The sequence below is a fragment of the Arvicola amphibius genome, chromosome 7, assembly GCF_903992535.2.
Source record: "Arvicola amphibius chromosome 7, mArvAmp1.2, whole genome shotgun sequence".
NCBI lineage: Eukaryota > Metazoa > Chordata > Mammalia > Rodentia > Cricetidae > Arvicola > Arvicola amphibius.
Window position 1 is genome coordinate 810688 of NC_052053.1, and position 26174 is coordinate 836861.

A 26174-nucleotide genomic window follows, 5' to 3' on the forward strand; every position below is an offset into this window, starting at 1 on the left:
CCAGGACAACTAGATTCTGTTGTTGAAGTCACCACACACCTTGATTGTATAAATAAACCTGAACCATTGGCAGTTTCCTCCCTGATGTCCAGCTTTTATACTGCCATTGTGTGCTATGCAGATTGCCTTTGAGAAAGGGCTTCAAATCATGTGTCCTGTGACCTATGATAACAACATACCGGGAAATATGTGGCTACTTGTAATATTGTGATAGCACTGATATGGAGGTAGCACATTACTCTCTGATTGGATTGGAGGCACATTTCACAGGAAGTAAGTCAATGCCTGGTACTGTAAACTGGCTCAAATCCCATGGCTAGGAAAATCATACCCCTAGAGATATATGTGAATAATTCTGTTGTTTAGCTAAAGTGACATGAAGTTCAGTTACTTTGCAAATATGCATATTAATAACCAGGATAAAAGACATAGGATAGGACAATGGAGATAAGAATATGTGAGAAAGGGAATATGATTAGCAGGCGATGTGAAAACCATGGAGATATTAGAGGTAAAGAAGATCAAAGTACGTGATGTGCATGTATTAAAATATCAGAATACAGTCTCCTATCTTGTACAATACAAATTACACTTTTAGGAAAGAAAGGAAAATGTCAGTAAATATATGTTATTAAAGAAAGCTTTATTATTTGATCATTATTTTTTAATTGAATTTAGTTCATTAGCTTGTTATTTTCAACCAGGACACAATTGGAGCTTATTCCCCCAGGGTTGTCTCCTCTGGGCTTCATCACAAATGAATAAGCACATAAAAACTGTTTAACTTATCAATATCCACAGAAAACTCAAACCTTCATTTGCTGTTCTTTGGGTAAGACGAAATTTCATTCCACTTGAGGAATTATTGAGTCTAGAACCTGACATTTCAAATATAACTATGTCATTCTACACTAAGTGATTTCACTATGAAAAAACAAACATTAGATAAGTGGAGCTTGTACTCATTTCATGTTCTTTTAAGAATAATTTTCTAACAGGTCTGTCTATGAATTAAAATCAAGCTTCGTGGACCAATGGGAATAATGAGAAAATACTGAAATTAAATTTTATACCCAAAATGAGTGTTTGTCTTAGAGTTTTCACTACCAGTATCCTGATACATAAATTACACTAAAGAAAAAAAGAAACATTGATCTCTTAATAGAGAATATAAAAATACTGATGTTTTAATACTGAAAGTCTTCATTTTATATGATTGAGAAAACAATGAAATTTTGAAATTGCATCTTCTTTTGCAATCCAGTAAACAACTGAACTAATTACTTTCTATAATTTAGGATTTCTAGATTTAGTTGTTTGAAAATACTCAAACACATGGGTTTTACGTGAGTTTCGTGGGGTTGGGAATCAAGTTTTACAATGAAGTAGCATGACAGGAGGAATGTTTTCATCACAAATGTGAGAGCACATACGCGGTGATGACGACTCGAGAGGGAGTCATGGTTCCGGGAATGACAAATATAAAACAGCATGAGGTAAGTCAAGAGATGTGCACAGAAGCTTGGTTTTCCACTAGCTGCTCAATGAAGGCAAATTGTAATCCTTGCCCCTTTTCAAGAGTGTCATTCAAGTACTGTGCTTTGGATATATAAATTTCTGTATTGCGTAAAAATATGTACAAGTCACATTTACATTAATTTAGGAGATGGACATATACTGTTCAGCAAACTAATATAAAGACTCTTAGTTAGTTTGGCTATTTACTTGAAATGTGTTTTAGTTCTATCTTCTGCAAACTGTACCTTTTCATTGTGCATCTAGGACAAAAGCATAACTCATGAGAAATAAAGTTCCAATTTCTCATTTACTACAAAAATAAAATGTATGTTATTTTTGAAAGATTATTAATGATCTGCATATACTTTAAAGAATATGGAGGAGTGGACAGGGTACACATAGAAGTAACTAAAGCTATTGGAAATTGAAGTAGGCTAATTGCAATGAGATCAATGCCATATTGGAATATAAAGTGAGATGGAATCTTACCTCTACCCTACAAAACCATAATTCTTACATATAATTTGATAACAATTAAAAATGTTCAAAAATATTTCATGGTATATAATTCATGTATAACACATTGGAGACTCATTATATAAACAAATGTATTCTATAATTTGTGTTTTTAAAAATTTGCTTTCACCTTCCTGGACTTAGGGGGAGCTGGGAGAACCTTGGACTTAACATAGTGAAGGGAACCCAGATTGCTCTTTGTCTTGGAGAGGGGTGGAGTGGGGGTATGAGTGGAAGGGAGGGGAGGGAAAGGGGAGGAGGAGGAGAGGAGTTGGAAATTTTTAATAAAAAAAATGAGAAAAAAATTTGCTTTTGAAATACTTTTCTCATATAACATTCTACCATATTATTAATGAGTATTAATACTCATTGGCCACTTTTATACCAAATTTATCAAATTATTCTATAGGATTTCTTACATAGAAATTTGATTCTAGTACAATACACTCCATGTATAACAACTCAAAAGGGTGTATGTCATAGGTGATTTTTGTACCTACAGCAATTTTTCTTTTATTACAGTTTAAGATAAAGCTACTAATAGAATAATCTGTAGGTTATGTAGTTGACATGTGGTTTAGGAAGGATTATATCTATATTATATGAACATCTACATATATTATGTACAATGTATTCTAATCATATATGTAGTGTGCATATATTACACAGATTGTGTATATTCAGAGTCCATATGTATGTATTCAGAGAGAGAGGTACAATTAAAATTAAAAAGGCCACGAGTTTAAATGAAGACACAGGAGGAAGATACCGGTACATTGACAGCTGAGAAGAAAAAAAGGGGAACAGAAAATGATGTAATTATAATATCAAAAATAGCATATTTAAAAAAGCAAAACCATAAGTTAGAACATAGTAAAACAGGCAGCCTATATGGGTGTGAGATAGGAAGTCTGCATATGTATTGACTATGAGGATTGGTATTCTCATAGGATTCCTAAATGTGGATGGAGGTTTGTCTCTGACACTTTTGATTGTTTTTGGAACACTTTTGCTCCTACTGGGTTTCCTCTTCCAGTCTTGATATGAGTGTTTGTTCCTAGTCTTATTGTAACATTTTATGTCATTGTTAGTTGATATTGTAGGTGGCCTGCTTTTTCTTGAGGAAATCAGAGGAGGAGTGGATCTGATGGTGAATCGAGATGGGGAGGGACTGGGAGGAGTGGAGAGATGGGAAACTGAGGTCTGGATTTAATATATGAGAAAATAATATTTTTAAAGATAAATAAAATCAAAAATAAGACACTGGTTAAATATGCACTGCTGTGGGAAATGTTCTTGTATCCTATAAAGACTTGTCACTTGTATTGGTTTAGGAAAATGCTGATTGTCCAGTAGCCAGGTAGAAAGTATAGGCAGGGTAACTAGACTAGGAGAATTCTGTGAACAGGAAAGGCTCCATCTGTGCTCACTAGCCAGATGTAGAGAAAGTAAGATGAGAATACACCACTGAGGAAAAATACTAAGCAACATGGGTAAGCATAGATAAGAACTATGGATTACTTTAAGTTGTAAGAGCTAGTTAATAATAACCCTGACCTAATAGGCCAATCAGTTTATAAGTAATATAAACCTCAATGTGTCTTGTTGTGACTGACTGGCTGTGGTACCAGGCAGGATAGGAACATCATCTACAATACAACCCTCCATGTCATTTTGGTATATTAAAATTTAAATCACCACCATGTTCTTATCCTCTTCTGTAGTTCTTAAATTAACATGTTATGTGTGCCTATGTATGTTCCCATGCATCTTTCAGTCTGAAAGTGTTTCTGCATAAAGGCACATGTAAAGCTCACCTTGTGTATAGCAAAACTACTCTAGACTCTATACAGTGACATGAATTAAGATGTGCTGATTGCTTTCAATTCTTTCTATGAGATTTCAACATGAAGAACATCACGGAAGTCACTGAATTTATACTGAAGGGCTTCACAAACAATGCTGACCTGGAGATCCTTTGCTTCTTCCTCTTTCTAGCAATTTACCTGTTCACACTCATGGGGAATTTAGGACTGATTGCCCTTGTTATTGGAGATTCCCGCCTACACAACCCCATGTACTATTTTCTGAGTGTGTTGTCCTCAGTAGATGCCTGCTACTCCTCTGTTATCACTCCACAGATGGTAGTTGACTTTATGTCAGAGAAGAAAGTTATTTCATTTCTTGGCTGTGCTGCACAAATGTTTCTGGCAGTTACTTTTGGTACGACAGAATGCTTTCTTTTGGCAGCAATGGCTTATGACCGCTACGTGGCCATCCACAACCCACTTTTGTATGTAGTGATCATGTCACCCAGAGTCTATGTGCCCCTCATCATTGCCTCCTATGCTGGTGGAATTTTCCATGCTGTTATTCACACTGTTGCCACTTTCAGATTGTATTTTTGTGGATCCAATGAAATCAGTCATGTTTTCTGTGACATTCCTCCTCTCCTGGCGATTTCTTGCTCTGATACCCAAATCAACCAGCTTCTCCTCTTCTACTGTGCTGGGTCTATTGAGGTTGTTACTATCCTCATTGTCCTGATTTCCTATGGTTTCATTCTGTTTGCTATTCTGAGGACTCGCTCTACAGAAGGTAAAAGAAAAGTCTTCTCTACGTGTGGCTCTCATCTAACTGGAGTGTCCATTTTTCATGGTACTGTTCTTTTCATGTATGTGAGACCGAGTTCCACATATGCCTTGGAGCATGACATGATAGTCTCAATATTTTACAGCATTGTAATTCCCATGCTAAATCCTCTCATTTACAGTTTGAGGAACAAAGATGTAAAAGAGGCAATGAAAAAAGTGTTTAGTAAAAGACAAATTTGTGGATAAACAGTATTTCCAATAAACATTATAAGTAAGTATGAAGATTTACATTTAAAATGTTCTTTTATTCATTAATATATTCCAATCCTCAGAAAACATGGAATTAAAGGCATTGGTTAATGTATCTCTGGTATGCTTTCCAAAAGAGAAAGACTATATCATTCACTTCCTTTCTAATCTTCAGAATCATATATGTTTATATGTATATTCTACATAATGCTGATACTAGGTAAAATGCGAAGTGTGCAAATAAATATATATATATGTATGCTTATATTTTTCGTATATGCATATTTACATATTTTAACATAATTTAGATGGTTTTGTTAATTTATAAATAATATTTTAAATCTCTCATATTTATAATTTTAAACCATTTAATTTTTCTATCACAGTGGCTAAATAAAATTTTATTGTCCTTGTTCAGTTTACTTTTTGTCAGTCAGATTGTTTAGATCTTTAGAATGTACCTTTCTGACATTACTATGAAACACAATCTTGCACAAACTTCTTGATCCTCTGGTGTTACAAAATTTTTCCTCCCTCTTCTACAATGTTCCATGAGACTTATGTGCAGCACTAGAATTCTGCAACTCAATTGATTATAGTTGTCTGTAATGGTCTTCTGTTGTAAAGATCCATTTTCTAGATGAACAGTAAGGACTACCCTGGAAACACAGATATGTACTGGGCAGGTGGTGTTGGGATATACATATATGCATATCCAGAAATATTAAAGAAGAGGCCATGAATTAGAAAGAGAGCGAGGAGTATGTTGGTATGTGGGAAAGTTTGATACAGGGCAAGGAGGTGAGAAAGGAGGAAATGCCAGGTCACTGGGGGGTGAAGTTATAAATAATTTCAGTATGAGTGATAAGAACCATACCAACCAAACTGCAGTCCTTTGCGAGAGCAGCAATTCCACCTAAACTTTGGTGAATCTCTCCATCTCCAGTGAGTTTTATTTCTCTTAATGCAAAATTACATGCAAATTTTAGTATCTCTTTATATATGTAAGAAAGTGTTCTGCTTTCCAACTCAGAGTAATTTGAACAAAGATTTCCACTGTTCTGAAAATAGTCAATCTTTTCATTTTCCCAAGTCTCCTCTCTCTCCCTCCTAGCAATTTACCTACTATGTGGTGCTGAATACTGAGTCCTTGAAAGGCAAGCCAAGCTGAATCACCCTATAGAGGGGCCACTGCATCCACATCTATTAGAAACATCTGTTCTTACTCAACTTGGGCTTTATTTTAAACAGGATTACTACCCTTCCTCTACCAGAGCTCCGGACTCACCAATGCTTCCACTCTTCCTTCACTGGGCATTCTGCACTTCCCCAGATTAGGTGATTGATTAATATTCCTGCATCCCACACAGACCCAGTACCCAGCACACTTACCACAAACCCTACTGCTTCATCAGAGATTCTGGCTTTCCCCAGATTAGGTGACTGATTAATATTCCTGCATCCCACCCAGACCCAGGACCCAGCACACTTACCACAAACCCTGCTGCTTCATCAAAGATTCTGGCTTTCCCCAGATTAGGTGATTCGTGGAATGCTAGCAATTTGGGCAATAATCTGTTATTTCATGAACTACTTGGTGTTATGCTGTATAAATCAGACATGCAGAACACACAGAAAAATAACTGCTCTACTTGTCTAAAGGTGAGACAGTCCTTCAGGGTTCCTGCTTCATGAAAGAGTCTGCAACATTGTTTAGGACACAGAATAAAATGACTGACAAACTGCCAATATAGGCAAAACGGCCTTTAGGATTTCCTGTTTCAGGGAAAAGTCTGCCAGATACTATGGGCCTGTAGGCTGAAGAGGGTGCCGCAATGTTACAAAAGAACTTTGGATGACTGTCCAAGCAGCAAGATGTCTCTGTCATTTCTAGAGTTTTGGAAGTTGCTTACAAAGCACCTCCTGTTAACTTAGGTAATATTATATCCTTCTGGAGTATTTTGACATAGTTGAACAATAGATAGTTATAGTTTTTCTTAGTTATGATAAAAGATACAGTAGATATAAATATTTTAACTGTAATTCTTGTTGATACCGAATTTGCTATATGTAATTTTGCTAGGTTAAAATTAAGGCCTTCCTTTTATTTAGACAGAAAAGGGGAAATGGTATGGGAAGTCCTTCTCTATACATGTTGCTTTAATTGGTTAATGAATAAAGAACTTGATTTGGCCTGTGAAAGGACAGAATAGAGTTAGGTGGGGAAAATAAACTGAATACTGGGAGGAAGAAGGCAGAGTCGGTGAGAAGCCATGCAGCCGCCTGCCGGAGACAGACTCGCTGAACCTTGCCAATAAGCCACAGCCAGGTGGTGATACACAGATTAATAGAAATTAACTTAAGGTGTAAGAGATAGGCAAAAAGATGTTAGAGCTCATGGGCCAAGTAGTAATTTAATTAATACAGTTTCTGTATGGTTATATTGAGTATGATCGGTCAGGAATGAACGAACCATCTCCACACCATCAGTAGGACATTGAAGACATTCCACTTGGAGCTGTTTTTCTTCTTGACAAAACTGGCCTTTGGGCAAAGAACTGCCCATGCCTCAACCACTGGCAAAATGCATGGTGTCTAGACTGGACAAGTAAGATCTAAACAGAAAGATTACCAAACCTTGGCAAGACATGGTTTTAAAATATCCCTGCATCTGTAACTGGTCTGCCAGTCACTCTAGGACTTAGCCAAAGTTGGTTGCTTCAGTGTTGCAACATATCAATATGTCATTCCATACCAAAAATCAACCCTTAAAACAAATGTACATGTGTCGTGGATCACGTGGTGACCATTGCTGCTTAACACATTTACAGCATATTGACATTGCAGACCATACTTTCCCAGGACTTTTCAACTTTCATTTATAATGAATCCTACTAGTAGTGTCTTTCTCTTTTGGAAATTTTGTGCAGGCTTTAGTAAAGAATGAAAATATTTGCCTGTTTAAATAAAATAACTCTTTGGCCAAAAAATATCCCAGCCACTGAGAAACAAGCAATCCTATTGTGCACTACTAATTACACCAAGAATGGGAAAGTTATAAATTTAGTAGACACACCTGATCCTGAAGATGAAACGACTACAGTTCAGGTCCAGATCCCAGGCTCTCTCTCTCTCTGTCTCTCTGTCTCTCTGTCTCTGTCTCTCTCTCTCTCTCTCTCTATATATATATATATATATATATATATATATATGTTGGTAAACATGGAGAAATTAGAATTGTATGGTATAATGAGAAGAGAGCAATGATATGAGATGTCTTTCTGTATATGTGTTGTTTTTATTGGTTAATTAATAAAGCTGTTTTGGCCAATGACTTAGAAGAGTAAAGTAAGGTGGAAAATCTGAACAAAGATATATAGAGAGAGTAGGCAGAGTCAGAGAGACACCATGAATCTGCCAAAGATGAAGGATGTTGGACCCTTACAAATAAGACACAGCCTTGTGGTGACACACAGATCCAGAGATTAATAATAAGGGGTTAATTAAGATATAAGAGCTAGTTAGAAACATGCCTGAGTCGTCAGCCAAACAGAGTTGTAATAAGCATAGTTTCTGTGTGATTATATGGGTCTGGGTGGCTGGGAAATAAATGAGCAGTCTCTGTTTACAAAGTAAGATATCAGAATCTCGCCTTTCAGGAGCTTTACGAGGGGAATAGGCCCATAAATTAATATCAAAAATTGTAATATTGTTTCTGGTCCCCAGGAGAAGTCCTTTACCCAAGATCAGGCATTTGGATAAGGGCTTCCATTTCCTCGGGGCTAAGGAAAGTTTCTGCTTATTAAAGCAGTCATTCTCTTTTTCTCTGGAAAAAAAAGTTTGTGGCCCTTCTATTAAGGTATAGCTGATACCTATTGTCAAGGTCAATGTTAGATTCGTCAACCCCTGATCTCAGTCCACATCCCAGCTGACATGCCCCTTTTCTCCCATTTGGTACTATATGCGATAAAAGGTAAAGCTTTTTTCAATAAATGTTGCTGGCATCTTCATCCACCCTAAGGTTGTGTCCATCTCCTCCTCTCTGTGTTGACTCCACATTACCAGCTGCCCAAGCAGGTCTTCAGCATACAAGTAACATTATGCAGCAACTGATGGAAACAGAGGCAGAGACCCACACCAGAGAACTGGATTGAGCTCCCAAAGTCCGGTTAAAGAGTGGGAGGAGTGAGAATATGAGCAAAGAGTTCAAGACCATGATGGGGACACTCACTGAAATAATCTTCCTGAGTTAATGGGAGTTTACCAACACTAGCCGGACTGGAAAGGCAGAATCATAGGACATAACTGGTGCCTCTGAATGTGGGTGACAGACTGAGCAACCCCTGGCAGTGGCACCAGGATTTATCCTTAATGCTTGTACTGGATATTTGGGAACCTATTCTCTTTGGATGGATTCCTTGCTCAGTCTAGATATAGTAGGGCCTTCCCCAAAGCAATGTGCTGTACCCTCTCTGAGGAGTGGATGGGGTGGGGTGGGAGGTATGTGGAGAAAATGGAAGGAGTGGAGGAAGTAGGAACTTGGATTGGTATGTACAATGAGGAGAGATAGTTTGTTTTCTTTTAAAAAGTAAAAAACAATCTCTTCTCATTTTACATACCTATTTAATTTCCCACTTACTCCCTCCTTCCATTTTCCTCATCTTCCCCTCACCTGCCTCCCATCCACCTCTCAGAGAGGATAGAGTCCCATGGGGAACCAATAAAATCTGACACATCTTTCTGAGGCAAGACCGAGGCCCTTCTCCCTATATCTACACTGAGCAAGGTATCCCAGCAAAAAGAATGGACTCCAAAAAGCTAGTTCAAGCACGAAGGGTACACCAATAAAGGGGTTATGGAATATTCCTCTGAAGCTAGGGAAAGAAACTCAGGTTAGGTAAATATGTTCCAGCAAAGTCTCTGCATTAAGGAACAGAGAGAACAAAATTTGTGTGTCTAATGTTTGAAGCTATGAAAATAAATCAAGAGTTGTTTTGGAAAGCCCAAGGTATTTGATGTGCAGAGCTATAAAATGTAGAACAAGAACTGTACACAGAAAGCATTACTAGCCTCAGAGGAGAAACTTGTACATCCATTTATTTACTAGGCTCCTGGCCATTACTTAATTCAACTCTCCACTAGTCAAATTTCAGTTTTTCTTATTATTTTTCATAGTCTCATTTCAGTTCCAAATTCCAAAATCCACTGTCTCATCTGCTAAGAGATCTTATAGATAATAATAGCATTGCTTGGCATTTGAAAGTTTAACTTATCCTCAATGTGTTTGTGAACTCACATCTTCAGGCTTCTCTGGCAAGTGAATTTATACAATAAGAGACCTTCCCTATCCAATTTCAACAATTTAAAAACAAAAGGTATAAATTATTATGATGGCTAGTATAATAAACAAATCTAAAGTCAACTTGCAAGTTCTCTCTGTGAGTTGGTGCACAACCTCTAGGCAATTCATTAGTTATTCAAATGCTTTAGGGATAGTCATCAAATTGCTTGCAACCCCACGGGGAGAATATTGAAAATCACATAGACATCTATAAATTGTCCTAAAAAGTAGTTTTAAGAAATTCAAGGGAGTGTAAAAACAGTTTTTATTTAACTTAAAAAGGTGGAATGTTTGATGAGATACTCTGTGATGGTATTATCTGCAGGAGTGTTCACATGTGCTCTGGATTTACATCTAATGTAAGAATGCCTTTCATTTAAAAGTGTTCTATATTAAATTTTCAATAGCTCACATTTGGAAGATATTTACTTAGTAAATGGCTCTAAGGTGACAATGTCTCAAGTGTTTTTTTTCCTACAATTTTTTTAAATCCAGACTAGAACATGAAATATACCTGCATGGAGAAAGGAAATCTCACAGTACTGACTGAATTCATTCTTAAAGGCATTACTGACCATCCTGAGCTGCAGACGCCACTCTTTGTGTTGCTCCTCATTATCTATCTGATCTGTGCGGTGGGCAATTTGGGCATCATCATCCTCACCAAGGTGGACTCCAGGCTGCAAACACCCATGTACTTTTTTCTGAGACACCTGGCTGTCACTGATCTTGGATACTCTACAGCTGTGGGACCCAAAATGTTAGTGAGTTTTGTTGCAGACCATAGTTCAGTCTCCTATTATCTTTGTGCTACACAGCTAGCCTGCTTCCTTCTTTTTATTACTTGTGAACTCTTTATTCTGTCTGCCATGTCCTATGACCGCTATGTGGCTATATGTAATCCTCTGCTCTACATGGCTATCATGTCCCAAACAAGATGTTGGATACTGGTGGCAATGCCATATCTCTACAGTGTATTTGTATCTCTACTAGTCACCCTAAGGATATTCACATTATCCTTTTGTAGCTACAATATCATCAATCATTTCTTCTGTGATTGTATCCCCTTGATATCGTTGCTCTGTTCAAACACACTTGAGGTTGAATTGATAATTAGGTTCTTCGCTACTTTTGATTTGATTTCCTCTCTTCTGGTTGTCCTTGTGTCTTACCTGTTCATCTTCATAGCCATTTTGAGGATGAAATCTACAGAGGGTAGGCGCAAAGCTTTTTCAACCTGCGGGTCCCACCTGACTGTGGTCACTGTCTTCTACGGGACTTTGATATTTATGTATGTGCAACCCAAGTCCAGTCAATCATTTGAGACTGATAAAGTGTCTTCCATATTTTACACTCTCGTTATCCCAATGTTGAATCCCTTGATATATAGCTTGAGGAATAAAGATGTAAAAGATGCCATAGGAAGAACCTGGAAAAAGATAGTCAACATCTTTTCCTAAAAGTTGCATACAATAATAGATATAAAAGTCTGCTTTGAATGTAAACCTACTTTGCTCTTTTTTGTAACAAACATGAATAGGCTCAAGATATATTTTATCTACTTGAATAGTGGTACAAATTCAACTTTATTTACTATAGCTGTATTAGGGAACAAATAAAAAAATTCTTTGCTTTACCTCAAGGGAAATTAATAATTGCAATAGCAGAAGTTGTGTACAGTCTGTAAACAATAATATTGGGTTGACGGTCACTTGATCACAAACAGGTGTTAGTGACTCCTAATTGCTTAGGAAAGCCAAAGAGACCATGGATTGTGTGTGGGTTTTTATCCTTGCAGTGAAATTTGCACTGTCCATTGTATGCTCCTATTTGGGATTCTGCTTTGTGGAAAGGCAGACTTTCTGTTTTAGGCTATACTTCATTTATATGGGTATCTTAAAATCAAATTTGATTATGACTCAGAATTACTAATTGCAGCTCATGTTGAGAGTTATTCATGAAAATATGTTTAAGTACTCCTTCTCCAAGATAAATTAAATGTGTTTCCTTTTCCCTCAAGTGTTCTATCATATATGAAACTGCTCACTGTACATATTTGTACACTCAGCGACTGAGAGATAATGAAACATCTGTTGTTGAGTAACTCATAGTGTATCTGTGCACAACAAGTCAGTCCACTTGTTATATAGATTGGTTGCTAGATCTATATAGTGTATCACTTTCTGCCTTAGGATGGACTTTGCTTGGGTACCAGTTTGAACTAGATTCCTGCTGACTTTTTAGCACTATTGTTACTTGACTTCTGTAAATTAAAGTGATTCTTATTTAAAACTCATTGTCTTTTTGTCATTCAGTTCTTTTATGTCTCTCAGTAAGTATGTATGTGGATGTCTTATTGCTGATATGTTCTGTTTCATTAATAAATTGCATTATGTTTTTTCCCACTGGGTTTTGCATTATTTTTTATTCAGTGATTAAACCTGGACACGAATAACAAAAATATTTTAACAATGCTATGTTTAAAGAATGTATGACAGATTAAATATATTCATGTATAACAAAAGCATCTTAGTTAATTAGCTTCTGTAGATAACTTTAATTTTTAGTTTTCAGAGAGTATGTATTGTATAGCTCAATAAAACAAATATAAAATAATAAAATATATAATAATCATAGCTTTCAATTCTACCTCTTAATAAGTACTGAAAAACTAATATGAGGAAATATATAAAATATTAGGAAAACCAAATATATCTGTGAAAACAAAACAAGTAATTTTAGGTTACTATTTTATCAATGAATCTATACATTTTTAAGTTACATAGACAAGAAAGCACTGAATAAGACTTAGTGATTAAGGCAATCTTAATACTGGATATTAGTATCAAAATAAGTCTGACCTCATGAAAAGTCAGGGCAAGGTGTCTTGATTCCCGTAAATATCTGGAAAAGTATCTGTATGATAATTCTTCAGTAAAATTTTCTGATACCTAGATGGGAATTTTATTTTCTATGTTCTTGAAAATAAGAATAATAAAAATTAGTTATGCATAAAACAGATTAAAGCCTCATAAATGTAAAAAAATAGAAAAAGAATGAAAGCATGTTTTTGACTCTGAAAGTATATAAAAAAGGCACATTCAATATTATTTCTCATAAGTAACATATATGACTTGACATTAAAACTTGTGTTATTGTTGTAGGTGAAAACTGAAACATAATGCTTAAATATGATAAACTAAGAGTTACCACAGAATTGTCTCCCCCTTATGCATTAGTATACATTGTTCCTTGCCAAACTACTTAAACTAGAGCTTGTGAAGACTAGTAGGTTTCTCACTTTTAGCCCACAATTATTTCTGTTACACATTGAATGCTCATTTCAAGTATTCCTTAGGTGACCAAGAAATACTTTTAAGAGCTGAGAATTAGGTCTGAGGTCAAGAGTGTGATCTTGAAGTAACCATGGAATTAAATTTTCCCAGGACCTGCACAGTTTTCACAAACCCCTAGCACTCTCATTCCAGGAAACATCATGAACTCCTCTGGCCTTTACACTTTTCAGGCACACTTGTGGTGTGCATATAGACACAAAGGCAAAATTCGTACTCATCATATAAAAACAAACTGAAAAAGTGTTTTACTAAACTGACATTATTAATTTTAAGCAAAAACTAGAAGTATATAAAAATAAAATCATTTTCCCACCTGGATTCATTACATAATTTCTCTGCTTTATCAAAGAAACCATTCTTCACTAATATTTGCATGGTTCTTTTTACAAAGCCCAATATTTCACCATGGGCATTGATGCCCCATTACGATATAATGATAGACTAACAGCAACTGTCCATGTGTTTGAAAATGTGTTCCTACATGCACTGACAGATATCTATGATTCATAATGGAAAATGTATTTGTCCATAACTGAAAACCACAAAGGTTAATAAATTAAAGCTTTAAATTTTAGAGTTTTTCCCTGATACTCTTAAAACATCAGAAGACAGATAAAGTTGTTTATTTTTAGAATTGTATAATAAGCTTTAAATCCACATGGAATTAGAAACAATTATTTATAGGGGAAGACCAAATACTATTGTCCTGTTAATGGATACAATGAATAACATGACTTCTAATGACATTCTGCCATACTCACTGATCAATGCCTTGCTCACCCATTGTCAGAGGGGTTCCTTTTTGTTGTGGATGGAAGCTAAGGCAAAGATTCACAACTAGACAACACCTAGATAGTGAGTTACTTTGAAACACTCATTCCTAAATGGGATATCTTTTTTTTTTTTTTTTGGTTTTTCGAGACAGGGTTTCTCTGTGGCTTTGGAGCCTGTCCTGGAACTAGCTCTTGTAGACCAGGCTGGTCTTGAACTCACAGAGATCCGCCTGCCTCTGCCTCCCGAGTGCTGGGATTAAAGGCGTGCGCCACCGCCGCCCGGCCTAAATGGGATATCTTTATAAAACTCATCCACTCAGAGCTTACTGAGCTATTGATAAGAGAAGACAGAAAAATTATAAGACCTATAGAGAGTGGATGATTACAAGGAGACTATGTCTTCAAGACACAACAGGAAGGAAACACATATGAACTCCCAGAAACTGTAGAAGCATCTACAAAAAACTTTTAATTGCAAAGTAAGGTTCTATATCCTAAAAGATCAAGGCTCCATTTTCATCATATTTCCACTGCAATTTTAAGAGTACAAATGCTGGAGAGCTACAACATTAGACGATATATTGTTGGAACTATTAAAAAAATTCAGAAAGTTGCAGGAATAAAAATCTATTCATTTTAATTGTTTGTGAAGAATTAATTCCTTTCACCATAAGTTATGAAGCAATATACCTAAGAACAAAATAATTGAAATCTAAAATAATAGATAATATTTACAATAAAAAAGTCAAAACATATGCATGACTTGTGTAGTAACTTTAAAATCAAACTGTGTACAATATTCAAGGATTGAAAAAATTAACATGATAAGGGGTTCAAGTAGGATTCTATTCTCATTGCTACAACACTATCAACACCACAGATAACTACAACAATCAGCAAATTTAATGTCATATTTAAATTAAAGGTACCTTAGCCCTAAAACAGAAAAATACACAAAAGCAATTGGGCCCATGTTCTCTCAACCGTACAACAATAAAACGTAGCAAAATTTATCTTGAGTATAAAGGTTAAAGACAATCCATTAAATGGCCTGAGTCCACAAAATACTACAAAGTTATAATAATAAAGGCATAAATGAAAACAGAAGAGAATTATAGAGCCTAAAGGTCAACCCATTCACCTGATATAGACATTGAATTTTATGAATGTACATACTGATTTATAAACTAGAATGACAGTGGGAACTACATTAAAAATTATTTCTAAAAACCCTCCTCATAAAATAGAATGTCTCCATTCATGCAAACAAAAGTAGGGTACCAGGTTTTACTAACAATGAAAGTGAACTCAGAATTGTTTAAGACTCACACATAAAGAGCAACTCAACCTATGAAATGCCTAGAGAAACACATGGAAAATACTGGAGAACAATAAAAGAGGCATGGAGACCTTTCAATATCAAATATTAAGCACAAATATGTGAATGAGATTAAATCAAACTAAAATGCTCATAATAGTTAAAAGAAAAAAATTCAGATTGTACTGTAAATCTATGGCAGTTTCTCAAGTTTCCTTATGCTGCGGCCTTCTGATACATTTCCTCATGTGTGGTGACCCCAACCATAAGATTATTTCTGTTACCACTTCATAACCATAATTTTTCTACAGTTACAAATGATCATGTAAATATCTGTATTTTCTGATGTTCTTGAGCAATTCCTGTGAAAACATCATTTGACCCAAAGAGGTCACAACCCACATTTTGAGAACTGTTGATATAAAGTGGGGGATGAAGTATCTGAGAGCTATAAAATTTAGAAAGAGACAATGCTATGGTAAGAAAGAACTCTAAAAGGCAGTGTTTCAAAACAAGTCATTTAAATAATAACAGTAAATTTAAATGGAACTGAGGAAAGATTTATTTTCGTGAGGGGTGTGTTCACCCATTGAGACGGTGGGACAGATCTAACGGGAGACCACCAAGTCCAGTTGGAATGGGACTGATGGAACAGGGGACCAAACCGGACTCTCTGAATGTGGCTGACGGTAGAGGAGGACTGAGAAACCAAGGACAGCGGTGATGAGCTTGGACTCTACAGCATGGACGGACTCGCTGTGAGCCTTGTCAGTTTGGTTGCTCACCTTCCAGGACTTAGGGGGAGCTGGGAGGACCTTAGACTTAACATAGTGAAGGGAACCCTGATGGCTCTTTGGCTTGGAGATGGGCGGAGTGGGGGTATGGGTGGGAGGGAGGGGAGGGAAGGGGGAGGAGGAGGGGAGGAGATGGAAATTTTTAATAAAAAAATGAGAAAAAAAATAAAATATACAATAGTGTTCAAAATACAAATCATAATATTTGCACTACCCCTTATTTATTTATTTCAATTAATTTATGTTTGTGTATGTGTGTGTGTGTGTCTGTGTGCATGTTCACATACATACAAGACTTCATGCATATTATGTGTATACAAGTGACCATGAATGAGGATTATTCTAGAAATGAAGTCACGGGCTATTTTGAGCCACTATTGAACTTTGGGGATTGACTCAGGACTTCAATAAGAGCAGTCTTGAACTTTCAACTGCTCAGCCACCTCTCCTTGTCTCACACTTTCTCATATTTAGAATGACCACTATTGAAATGCATATCAGTACTCTCTTATAATAGGAAGGCAGCTAATGAATGTATAAATAATGAGGGACATTTACAAAATGGATGTACTTTAATAATATCTTTTGCTATTAAAATTTAAATTTTAGCCTTTTATTGACTATGGCTTATATGGATCCTATGTAGCCATCTACAATTTTCTGTAATTTAACATTATCCTCAGATTCATCTACATTATTACATACTATAGAATATAATTTTTAAGGCTGGATGACATTCCAGTGACTGCATCACATTTTATATACCAATTCATTTATAAGTGGATATTTAAGTTGTTTTATTTCATAACTAGTTAAAATTAAGCTAAAATTAATTGTATGTTATGAATAGTTCTTTGAGCTTATAATGCAAATAATTTTGGATAAAACCAGACATATGTTGGTTGGTCTTAAAATTTAGTTATTAAAAGTGTAACACAAGTGCTTCATGACAATTAATGGACCAGTCTCCAGACATTTCATTAAGCATTCTGACATTGTGGACTAATCAGGAAACTGCCTGTCACATCCATGGGGAGACTTTAGATTTTGAATAAATATTCAAATGCTACCACACAACACTCTGCATTAACTTATGCATGGGAGGAACACTGAGGCACTTTCATCATAGGTAAGTGGTGCAGGATGGTTTAGGATATCAGTAACTACAGAAAAGAACACAATGTGCTCTGACTTTGTGATCAAACGTTGCTGTCCATTTTTATTTCACTTGTGTCTTTTCTCCTACTCCCTGCTGGCTGGACAAGAAGATGCCCCCATTACGTTAAGTTTTTGAAAAACTTGATAAGCAACTTAAAGTATAAAAATTTTACCTGTTCTTAGAAAATACTTAATTTTCTGTATCTGTGATATAAATTCTGATACATGCAAATGTGAAAAGAGATGGTTTAATATTAAGTCATATGAATATTTCCAAAGCAGAAATTCTGTCACTTTAATGTGCTTTTAAAGAGGTAAGCTTTGTGATTACGGTGTTTTCTATAATCAGCTCAAAAATATCTTAACACTTAAGGCATGTATGTAATTGCATTGAGGAGATGATGCATGATACATTTATGTTAAACGAGTGTTCTACATCGTATTGACATAAAAAGCAATTATTTGTATTAAGAGAATTTTAAATAATCAATTAGTGGCACTGATAAAATATTGTTCATTTTATAAGTCATCTCTCTATACATTTTTAGGACTGTAGCTTTAAAAATTAAATTTGATTAATTAGAATATAATTTTAAATGTATATTGTAGTCCATTAAATCTAAAATTACTAGGGTGAAGAATATGTGCGTTCCTTTAACATACAGGATTACTGGTTCATGCAAGTGATGTATTTTTATTTTTTAATGTATTATTATTACTAGAAAGTAAAACAACAAAATACGATTTAAAGACTTTCTCATTGCAATTTTGGAAGATACTTCTCTAAATTTATAAAAGTATATCCTTGCTGTGTTTATATAACAAAGGCTTTCACCTGGGATAGTGTGGACTTTCTCTATACTGACATACCTTTGTGCAAAAGACAATGCGGGTACATATGTATTTGTAGAAAATACCTCCTTCATATACAGTGACTAACTTCAAAGAAATATTACATCTTCAGTTGTATCATCTGCTACAACTCTATAGTCATCTATCTATAAAAAGTGATTTATGTGTTTCATAAATATAAATGTAAATGTAAATATAAATATTTATAAAATACAAACTGTGTATTAGTGCTGGAACCTGCCTTGAATATGCTACATCAGCAGTCTGTGTTTTTACCTATAATACATTGCTTCAGGCAGATGTGTGCATTTTTTTACCTTATCATAGAAAATATAATATAGAAAAAATATCTGCATTATTGATGTTATTGAGTTAATTATTGTTACTAAATGAAATGGAAGCATATGAAAAAATAGTGCAATGAAAATCCATTAGATATATATTTGATAATTGAAGTCTTAATAATATTTAATCATAATTTTATTTTAATTTTATTTACCTGTATACTCATAGCTTCATTTATACTCTGTATATGTGTGCACATTTGTATATAGATAAGCTATCTATCATCTATCATTTATAAAGAATATAACTATAGAATCTTGTAAAATTATATATGGATTGTTGTTATAGATATTATGTGGAGATGATTAAGAACTACATATGGTGTTTACCAGACTAAACATCGGCAAAACCTTAGAGGACAGTTACCATTCATATTGTCATTGGAATTATCTAACAATATCTTGAAGTAGTAAAGTATTTTTCATTAAAATCACAATGAATGAGAAATACAAATTATTTTCTTCTGTCTCTTTATCTGCATATTCCTGTTAGCTAATGTATTTATTTCAAAGAGTAAGTTAGAAATGTTAGACGTTTAGTTGCATTTTACTTGAAATGTTAAAAGTTACTTGCAATCTTAAACAATAAATATTTTTCATGTATTCAATACTAAAAGTCATTTCATATTCTATTGCTTCTATTATAGCAGTTTTTAGGATAAGAAGAATGGAGAAACACAACCTCTCAGTGGTGACTGAATTCATCCTAATGGGCATCACAGACAACCCTGGGCTCCAGGCCCCATTGTTTGGTTTATTCCTTATTATCTATCTGATCTCAGTGATTGGCAACTTGGGGATCATCATCCTCACCAATGTAGATGCCAAACTGGAGACACCAATGTACTTCTTCCTTAAACATTTGGCTTTTACTGATTTTGTCTATTCCACAACCGTTGGACCAAAAATGTTGGTAAACTTCATTGTAGATCGAAATGCAATCTCCTATTACCTTTGTGCTACACAGCTAGCTTTTTTCCTTCTGTTTATTGGCAGTGAGCTTTTTATTTTGTCTGCAATGTCCTATGACCGGTATGTGGCCATATGCAAGCCTCTGCTCTACACTGCCATCATGTCCCATAAAGTATGTTGGGTCCTAGTCACAATTACCTATCTTTACTGTACATTTATGTCTCTTGTTGTCACCATAAATATCTTCTCTTTATCCTTCTGTGGCTACAATGTCATTAATCATTTCTTTTGTGACTGTATCCCCTTGATATCTTTGCTTTGCTCAAATACCCATGAAGTTGAACTGATAGTTATGATCTTTGCAGCTTTTGATTTGATTTCATCCCTTATGGTTGTTCTTATGTCCTACCTGCTTATTCTCATAGCCATTCTCAGGATGAACTCTGCTGAGGGCAGACAGAAAGCTTTTTCCACCTGTGGGTCCCACCTAACAGTGGTGACAGTGTTCTACGGGACGTTGATATTTATGTATGTGCAACCTGAATCTAGTCATTCCATTGATACTGACAAGATATCATCCATATTTTATACACTTATCATCCCTTTGTTGAATCCCCTGATCTATAGCCTGAGGAACAAAGATGTTAAAGATGCCCTCCAAAGAACGTGGCAAAAATTATTTAGCATATTTACTTAAAATTTACATGTAATATTAATCCTTCAAACCAGATTTGTATATGGGCCCATTCTGTTTTCCTACATAATGTACAAGAAACAAGAGAGTGCTCAACATGTGCTTAACTACCTCAATTCTGGTGATAATCAAATTCTCATATATTATACTTGCATTAGCAGAGAATGACTTCCTTCAGGGCATTTTATATTTGAAATCTACAGCAAAGCCTATTGCAAAATACAAGCAAACTTGGTGCCTATAGAATTGAAGTTTTATATCTAAAGAGACATATGATGCATGAGAAAGAGAAAGTACACTGCGTATAAAAAGGACTTTAAACATTCTTGTGGAATTCCATATTTAAATAAACATTCTGACATTTGAAAGTATTTGCATGTACTTATGTTTTTTGAAATTAAGTTTTTTCTTTTATTACAATTATTATTATTACAAATTTTCACCTCCTCCCCTCCTCCCATTTCCCTCCCCCTCCCCCCATACCCTCTTTCCCTCCCTTCCCAGTCCAAAGAGCAGTCAAGGTTCCCTGCCCTGTGGGAAGTCCAAAATCCTCCCCCATCCAGTTCTACCCCATCCCTCCACAATTTAAGCAGGAAACATATCTAATATATAAATCCAGACAAGTTTTCTGCCTAACTCCATGTAAGCCAAGGCAATTTAACCAGGAAATATATCTAATATATAAATCCAGACAAGTTTTCTGCCTAACTCCATGTAAGCCAAGACATTTTGAGCCTTTAGACCAACCCTATCACAATTCTCTTTTGCCCCAAATTGTTTTATTCATATCATGCTTGAAACCAACAAAGAATTCTACAATCCCAGATCTCATCACAAAATACACCAATAATATAAAATTTCAAAACTTAATATTTGACAGAAGCAAAAATTATAAGCTACATAAAAGAAAGAACTTTCAACAATCGATGCCAGGAGCACGTATGTTCACGTGCTAAAGAGTAAAAACAAACGCAGACTTTGAATATAACCTAACACAAAATAAATTAAAGAAACCTTAACCCTGAAACAATGAAACCTCTACAAGAAAAAATATACTTTATTATAGAATATGTAGGTATAAGGAAGTACTTTTTCAAAAGTACTCCATTTGTCCTAGAATTAAGGCAAAGAATTGACAAGTGGAGCTTTATAAATCAACCAGAGGAATAACTCACAGAAGTAGAAAGGATATTTGCCAGCCTTATACCTGACAGAGTATTAATATCTAAAATATATAAAAAACCACAAAAGAATAATATACAAATCAATTAAATGACTCATTAAAATATGGGTCTTTATATAGCTGGGCAGTGGTGGTACATGCCTTTAATCCCAGCATTCAGGAGGCAGAAGCAGGAAGATCTCTGTGATCTTGAGAACACCCTGGTCTAAGAGAACTAGGTCCAGAACAGGCTCCAAAGCTACAGAAAAACTCTGTCTTGAAAAAGAAAATGGATCTTGAACCTGAATAAAGCGTTTTCCAAAGAAGAAAAAAAAATATAGCTAAAAATTATTTCAGAAACAACAACAAAAAAACCCAATGTTCATCATCCCTAGCAATTAGGTAAATGCAAATCAAAACACTTCAACCAAGTCAGGATGGCAAAAATCAAAAAAAAAAAAACCCAAAAATCAACAGTAATATTGAAGGAGATGTGAAAAAGGGCTAATCCTCATTAACTTTTGGCAGAAATCCTAACTGGACCTAATACTTTGGAAATCAGTATGGAGAACTCTCAAAAAGATAAAAGTAAATCTACCAAGCCGGGCGGTGGTGGCGCACGCCTTTAATCCCAGAACTCGGGAGGCAGAGGCAGGCCCATCTCTGTGAGTTTGAGACCAGCCTGGTCTACAAGAGCTAGCTCCAGGACAGGCTCTAAAGCTGCAGAGAAACCCTGTTTCGAAAAACCAAAAAATAAAAATAAAAAAGTAAATCTACCAGCTATAACACTCCTTGAAATACAAACAAGAACTTGATATATTCCACAGATATTTGCTAGCCTTGTTCATTGCTGCTCTGTTCAAAGTATCTAGGAAATGGAAGCAACCTAAATGACCTTAAACTGATGGATGAATAATGATAATGTGGTACATATGCATGATAGTATACTATTCAGTTGTAAAGATAAATGAAATCATAAACACTATCTGTTAATTGATGGATACTAGAAAGGATCACATTGAATGGGATAACCCATATCGAAAGGGACAAATATCACACATTCTCTCTATTATTGAAGGCATATTGCTCAACTTTTTCAGATTTGGGTAGATATAATGAATAGGTAGCTGGGAAAGAAATAGAGAGTGGAATAGCAAGGTATAAGTTGGAAATGAAAAAATGGGAGGTTTTAGGGTGAATTTTAGTACATACAAGATGGAGAAGAGGGAGTGAGATAAGAGCAAGGATGCCATTTGGATTTATATTATCAACACTGGTTTAAAAGCAAATGGCATCAAAGGGATTAACACTATTAGGAGATATGGCTTTGTTAGAATGGTATGGTCTTATTAGAAGTGTGTCACTGTGGAGGCAAGCCTTGAGGTCTCTTATATGCTCAGTACCACCAGCATCTTAGATCACTGTTGCTTGCAAGATATAGAATTCTCCAGTACCATGATTGCCTGCATACCACTATATTCCCAGGCATGGTGATAATGCACTAAACATCTGAAACTACTACTGCTACCACAACTAATTTATTTTTCTTCATAAAAGTTGCCATGATCATGTTGCTTCGTTTGAGTGACAGAAGCCCTAACTAAGACAGAAGTTGATACCATGGACTGGGATTTTGCTCGGATAAACCTGACCATGCTTTTGTTTGAAGGATATGGATTTAGGGACTGTGGATTAGAAAAGCATTTGATGCTTTAAGTGATGAATAATGGGCCATCCTAGCAGTTTTATGGAAGAAAGTGCTGCTAACTCCAATTTGAACTGTGGTTACCTGGCTCAAGAACTTTTAGAGGAAAAGAGCTTTAGTATGTTGCCTAGAAAGGTGATATTTTGTTGTAGAGTGTGGTTGCTTTTTGCTATTGTCTGAAAAGTTTGCCTGAGATTAAAGTGAAGAGTTTTGGATTATTTCCTTTGGCAGAAGAAATCTCAAAACACTATAATATAGACTCTTTTTTATGGTTGCTAGTGTTAGAATGAAGACGTATAATGAAAAGGAGTATGCTGAGCAAGGAAAATTATTTGAGGAGAAAATGAGCTCCAAAAAGAGGAAAGGAGCTAAGTATTGTATTCAATGAGATAAACAGAAGTTTTTAAATGGAGTAAATGGAGTGGTAACCTCAGGGAAAGAATGCACCCAGCTAAATTTCCAATTTGTGAAAGGAATTAAGAAAAAGCTTGCAGCCAGGTGTGGTAGTGTGTGCCTTTAATCCTGGCTCCCAGAAGACAGATGCTAGTGATTACCAGAGCATTGTCTACAGTTCCAGTTTAAGGAGACTGCCAAGCATAAAAAGTGAAGGAATCCTTCAAAAACAGGAATTTGGTAAAGACATAATTGAATGAGTGGACCAAGTTCCAGCCACAGTAGTCAGCAGAATTTTGCAGCTTGGGCCAATGGCCAAGATGGGGCTATGGAATTTTCTTCTACAACTAAGCAAAGCTACTAAGGCCAGGCTTGTTTTATGAGTATTCCTAAATGGAACTAGTTTTTGAGCTCACCTTGGTCCAGTATTTCCTTGTAATAATGTATACCTTATGCGATATGTCAGACATATGTGATCTCCTTTTATGATTTTTTTCCTAATAAAAGGAAGCACATACCTATAAAAAATAAGAAGCAAACACCCAAAAGAGAAATAATCACAATGAGATCTGAAAAGGCAATATACAGCAAACTTATAGTCATATCAAATTAAATGCAGAGAAACAATGCATTTCCACTAAAATCAGTGACAAGATAAAGCTATGCACTCTCTCAAGATCTATTCAATATAGTACTTGAAAATCTAGCTAGGGCATTTAGGTAACAAAGGAAATGAAAGAAATGCAAATTGGAAAGGAAGAAGTCAGATAATGCTATTTGCAGATGATATGATAATATGAATAAGCTACCCCAAAATTCTACCAGGGAAATCCTACAGCTGATAAACACCTCCAACAGAATCTTTCAAGCTTTAAATTATTACACCTAAATTATTTGAGAGTTTAGTAAGATTCCATAACATTATAAAGTAACATCGGGTACAATTGATATTCAACTATGACTTCATCTATCTGTCAATCTATCAACCTGTCTATCTATCTACCTGTCTGTCTATCTATCTATCTATCTATCTATCTATCCATCATCTTTCTATGCATCTATATAAATTTCAATCCAATAATCCCACTTACATTTATCTTTCCATTAGTATTGGTATTAGGATACTGAAGATATATTTATGCTCTCATATCACTTCAACATGTGTTCCAGCCAAGATGTTAAATCTACTTGAATAACATTTAAGGATTGACAATAGAATGCAATTGAATTTTGCAAATATTAAGTGTTTATTAAATTTAAATTCAATATAAACCCATTTTGTATGGATTTTTTAGGCATGCTTTCTACTCATATGTTGACTAGCAATTTATAAATATTTGGGCTAAACGAAATGGGTGCAAAATGGGAAACACAAACTGAGGGAATTCTGGAAATGAAAAATCAGAGTAAATGAAAAGGAACTACAGATGCAAGAAATGGAAGTGAGAACCTTAGGTGTTGGAGATACAAAGAAGAAATAAGTCTATTGGTCAAAGAAAACATTAAATCCAACAAACTCATAAAATAATATGTCCAGGAAATCTGGGACTCCATGAAAAGACTAAACCTAAGATAAAGGATTACAAGAAGGAGAAGAATACCAGTTCAAAGACACAGAATATTGGGAACTTGGGGTTGGGGTGGGATGGGGACAAGGGAAGATGGGGAGAGAAAAGCGTGAAGTGGAGGATGGGAAGAGCTTGGGGGAATAGGATGGTTGGGATATAGGAAGGGTGGATATGGGAATAAGAAATTATATATCTTAGTCAAGGGAGCCATTCTAGGGTTGGCAGAGACTTGACTCTAGAGGGGTTCCCAGGTGTCCAGGAAGATGCCCCCAGCTAATTCCTTGGGCAGCTGAGGAGAGGGTGCCAGAAATGTCCAGATCCTATTGCCATACTCATGAATATCTTGCATATCACCATAGAACCTTCACCTGGCATTGGATGGAGAAAATGAGAGAGCCCCACATAGGAGCACCGGATTGAGCTCCCAAGGTCCTGATGAGGAGCAAAAGGAGGGAGATCATGAGCAAGGAAGTCAGGAACGTGAGGAGTGCGTTTACCCATTGAGACGGTGGGACAGATCTAACGGGAGACCATCAAGTCCAGTTGGAATGGGACTGATGGAACAGGGGACCAAACCGGACTCTCTGAATGTGGCTGACAGTGGAGCAGGACTGAGAAACCAAGGACAACGGCAATGAACATGAATTCAAACTGAATCTTTATAAGATTTTATGGTTTCCACAGATTTTCTTCTCCCATGTAAACAAAAGCAACACCCATTCCACAATGTACCACATGTCCTGGTTTGCATTATGAGGTAAATACATCTTTAAAGTATACCTGATCATTTAGTTCCATAGTTGTTCTATTTTTTATGCCTCTTGGTGGTTGTTCTTTTATTATTAGCATTTAGAAAGTTAATAAACATTATGTTATCTTTTTCTGGGGTCTTTATTACCCCTTTTTGTTTATTTAACATATCCCTTG

At 35.5% G+C, this 26174-nt stretch overlaps 3 protein-coding genes across 3 annotated transcripts; all 3 read left to right on the forward strand.

The window, feature by feature from the left end:
• The first annotated feature begins 3941 nt into the window (after positions 1 to 3941).
• On the forward strand, positions 3942 to 4874 carry LOC119819402 (olfactory receptor 1086). Its single transcript, XM_038337596.1, has one exon. The coding sequence runs from the start codon at positions 3942 to 3944 to the stop codon at positions 4872 to 4874; it is 933 nt and encodes a 310-aa protein (XP_038193524.1).
• Positions 4875 to 10736: 5862 nt separating this feature from the next.
• LOC119819060 (olfactory receptor 8K3-like) lies at positions 10737 to 11678 on the forward strand. The gene has a single exon (XM_038337052.1). It carries the CDS (start codon positions 10737 to 10739, stop codon positions 11676 to 11678), a length of 942 nt encoding a protein of 313 aa, XP_038192980.1.
• Positions 11679 to 19480: 7802 nt separating this feature from the next.
• Positions 19481 to 20422, forward strand: LOC119819067 (olfactory receptor 8K3-like). Its single transcript, XM_038337064.1, has one exon. It carries the CDS (start codon positions 19481 to 19483, stop codon positions 20420 to 20422), a length of 942 nt encoding a protein of 313 aa, XP_038192992.1.
• Positions 20423 to 26174: the final 5752 nt, after the last annotated feature.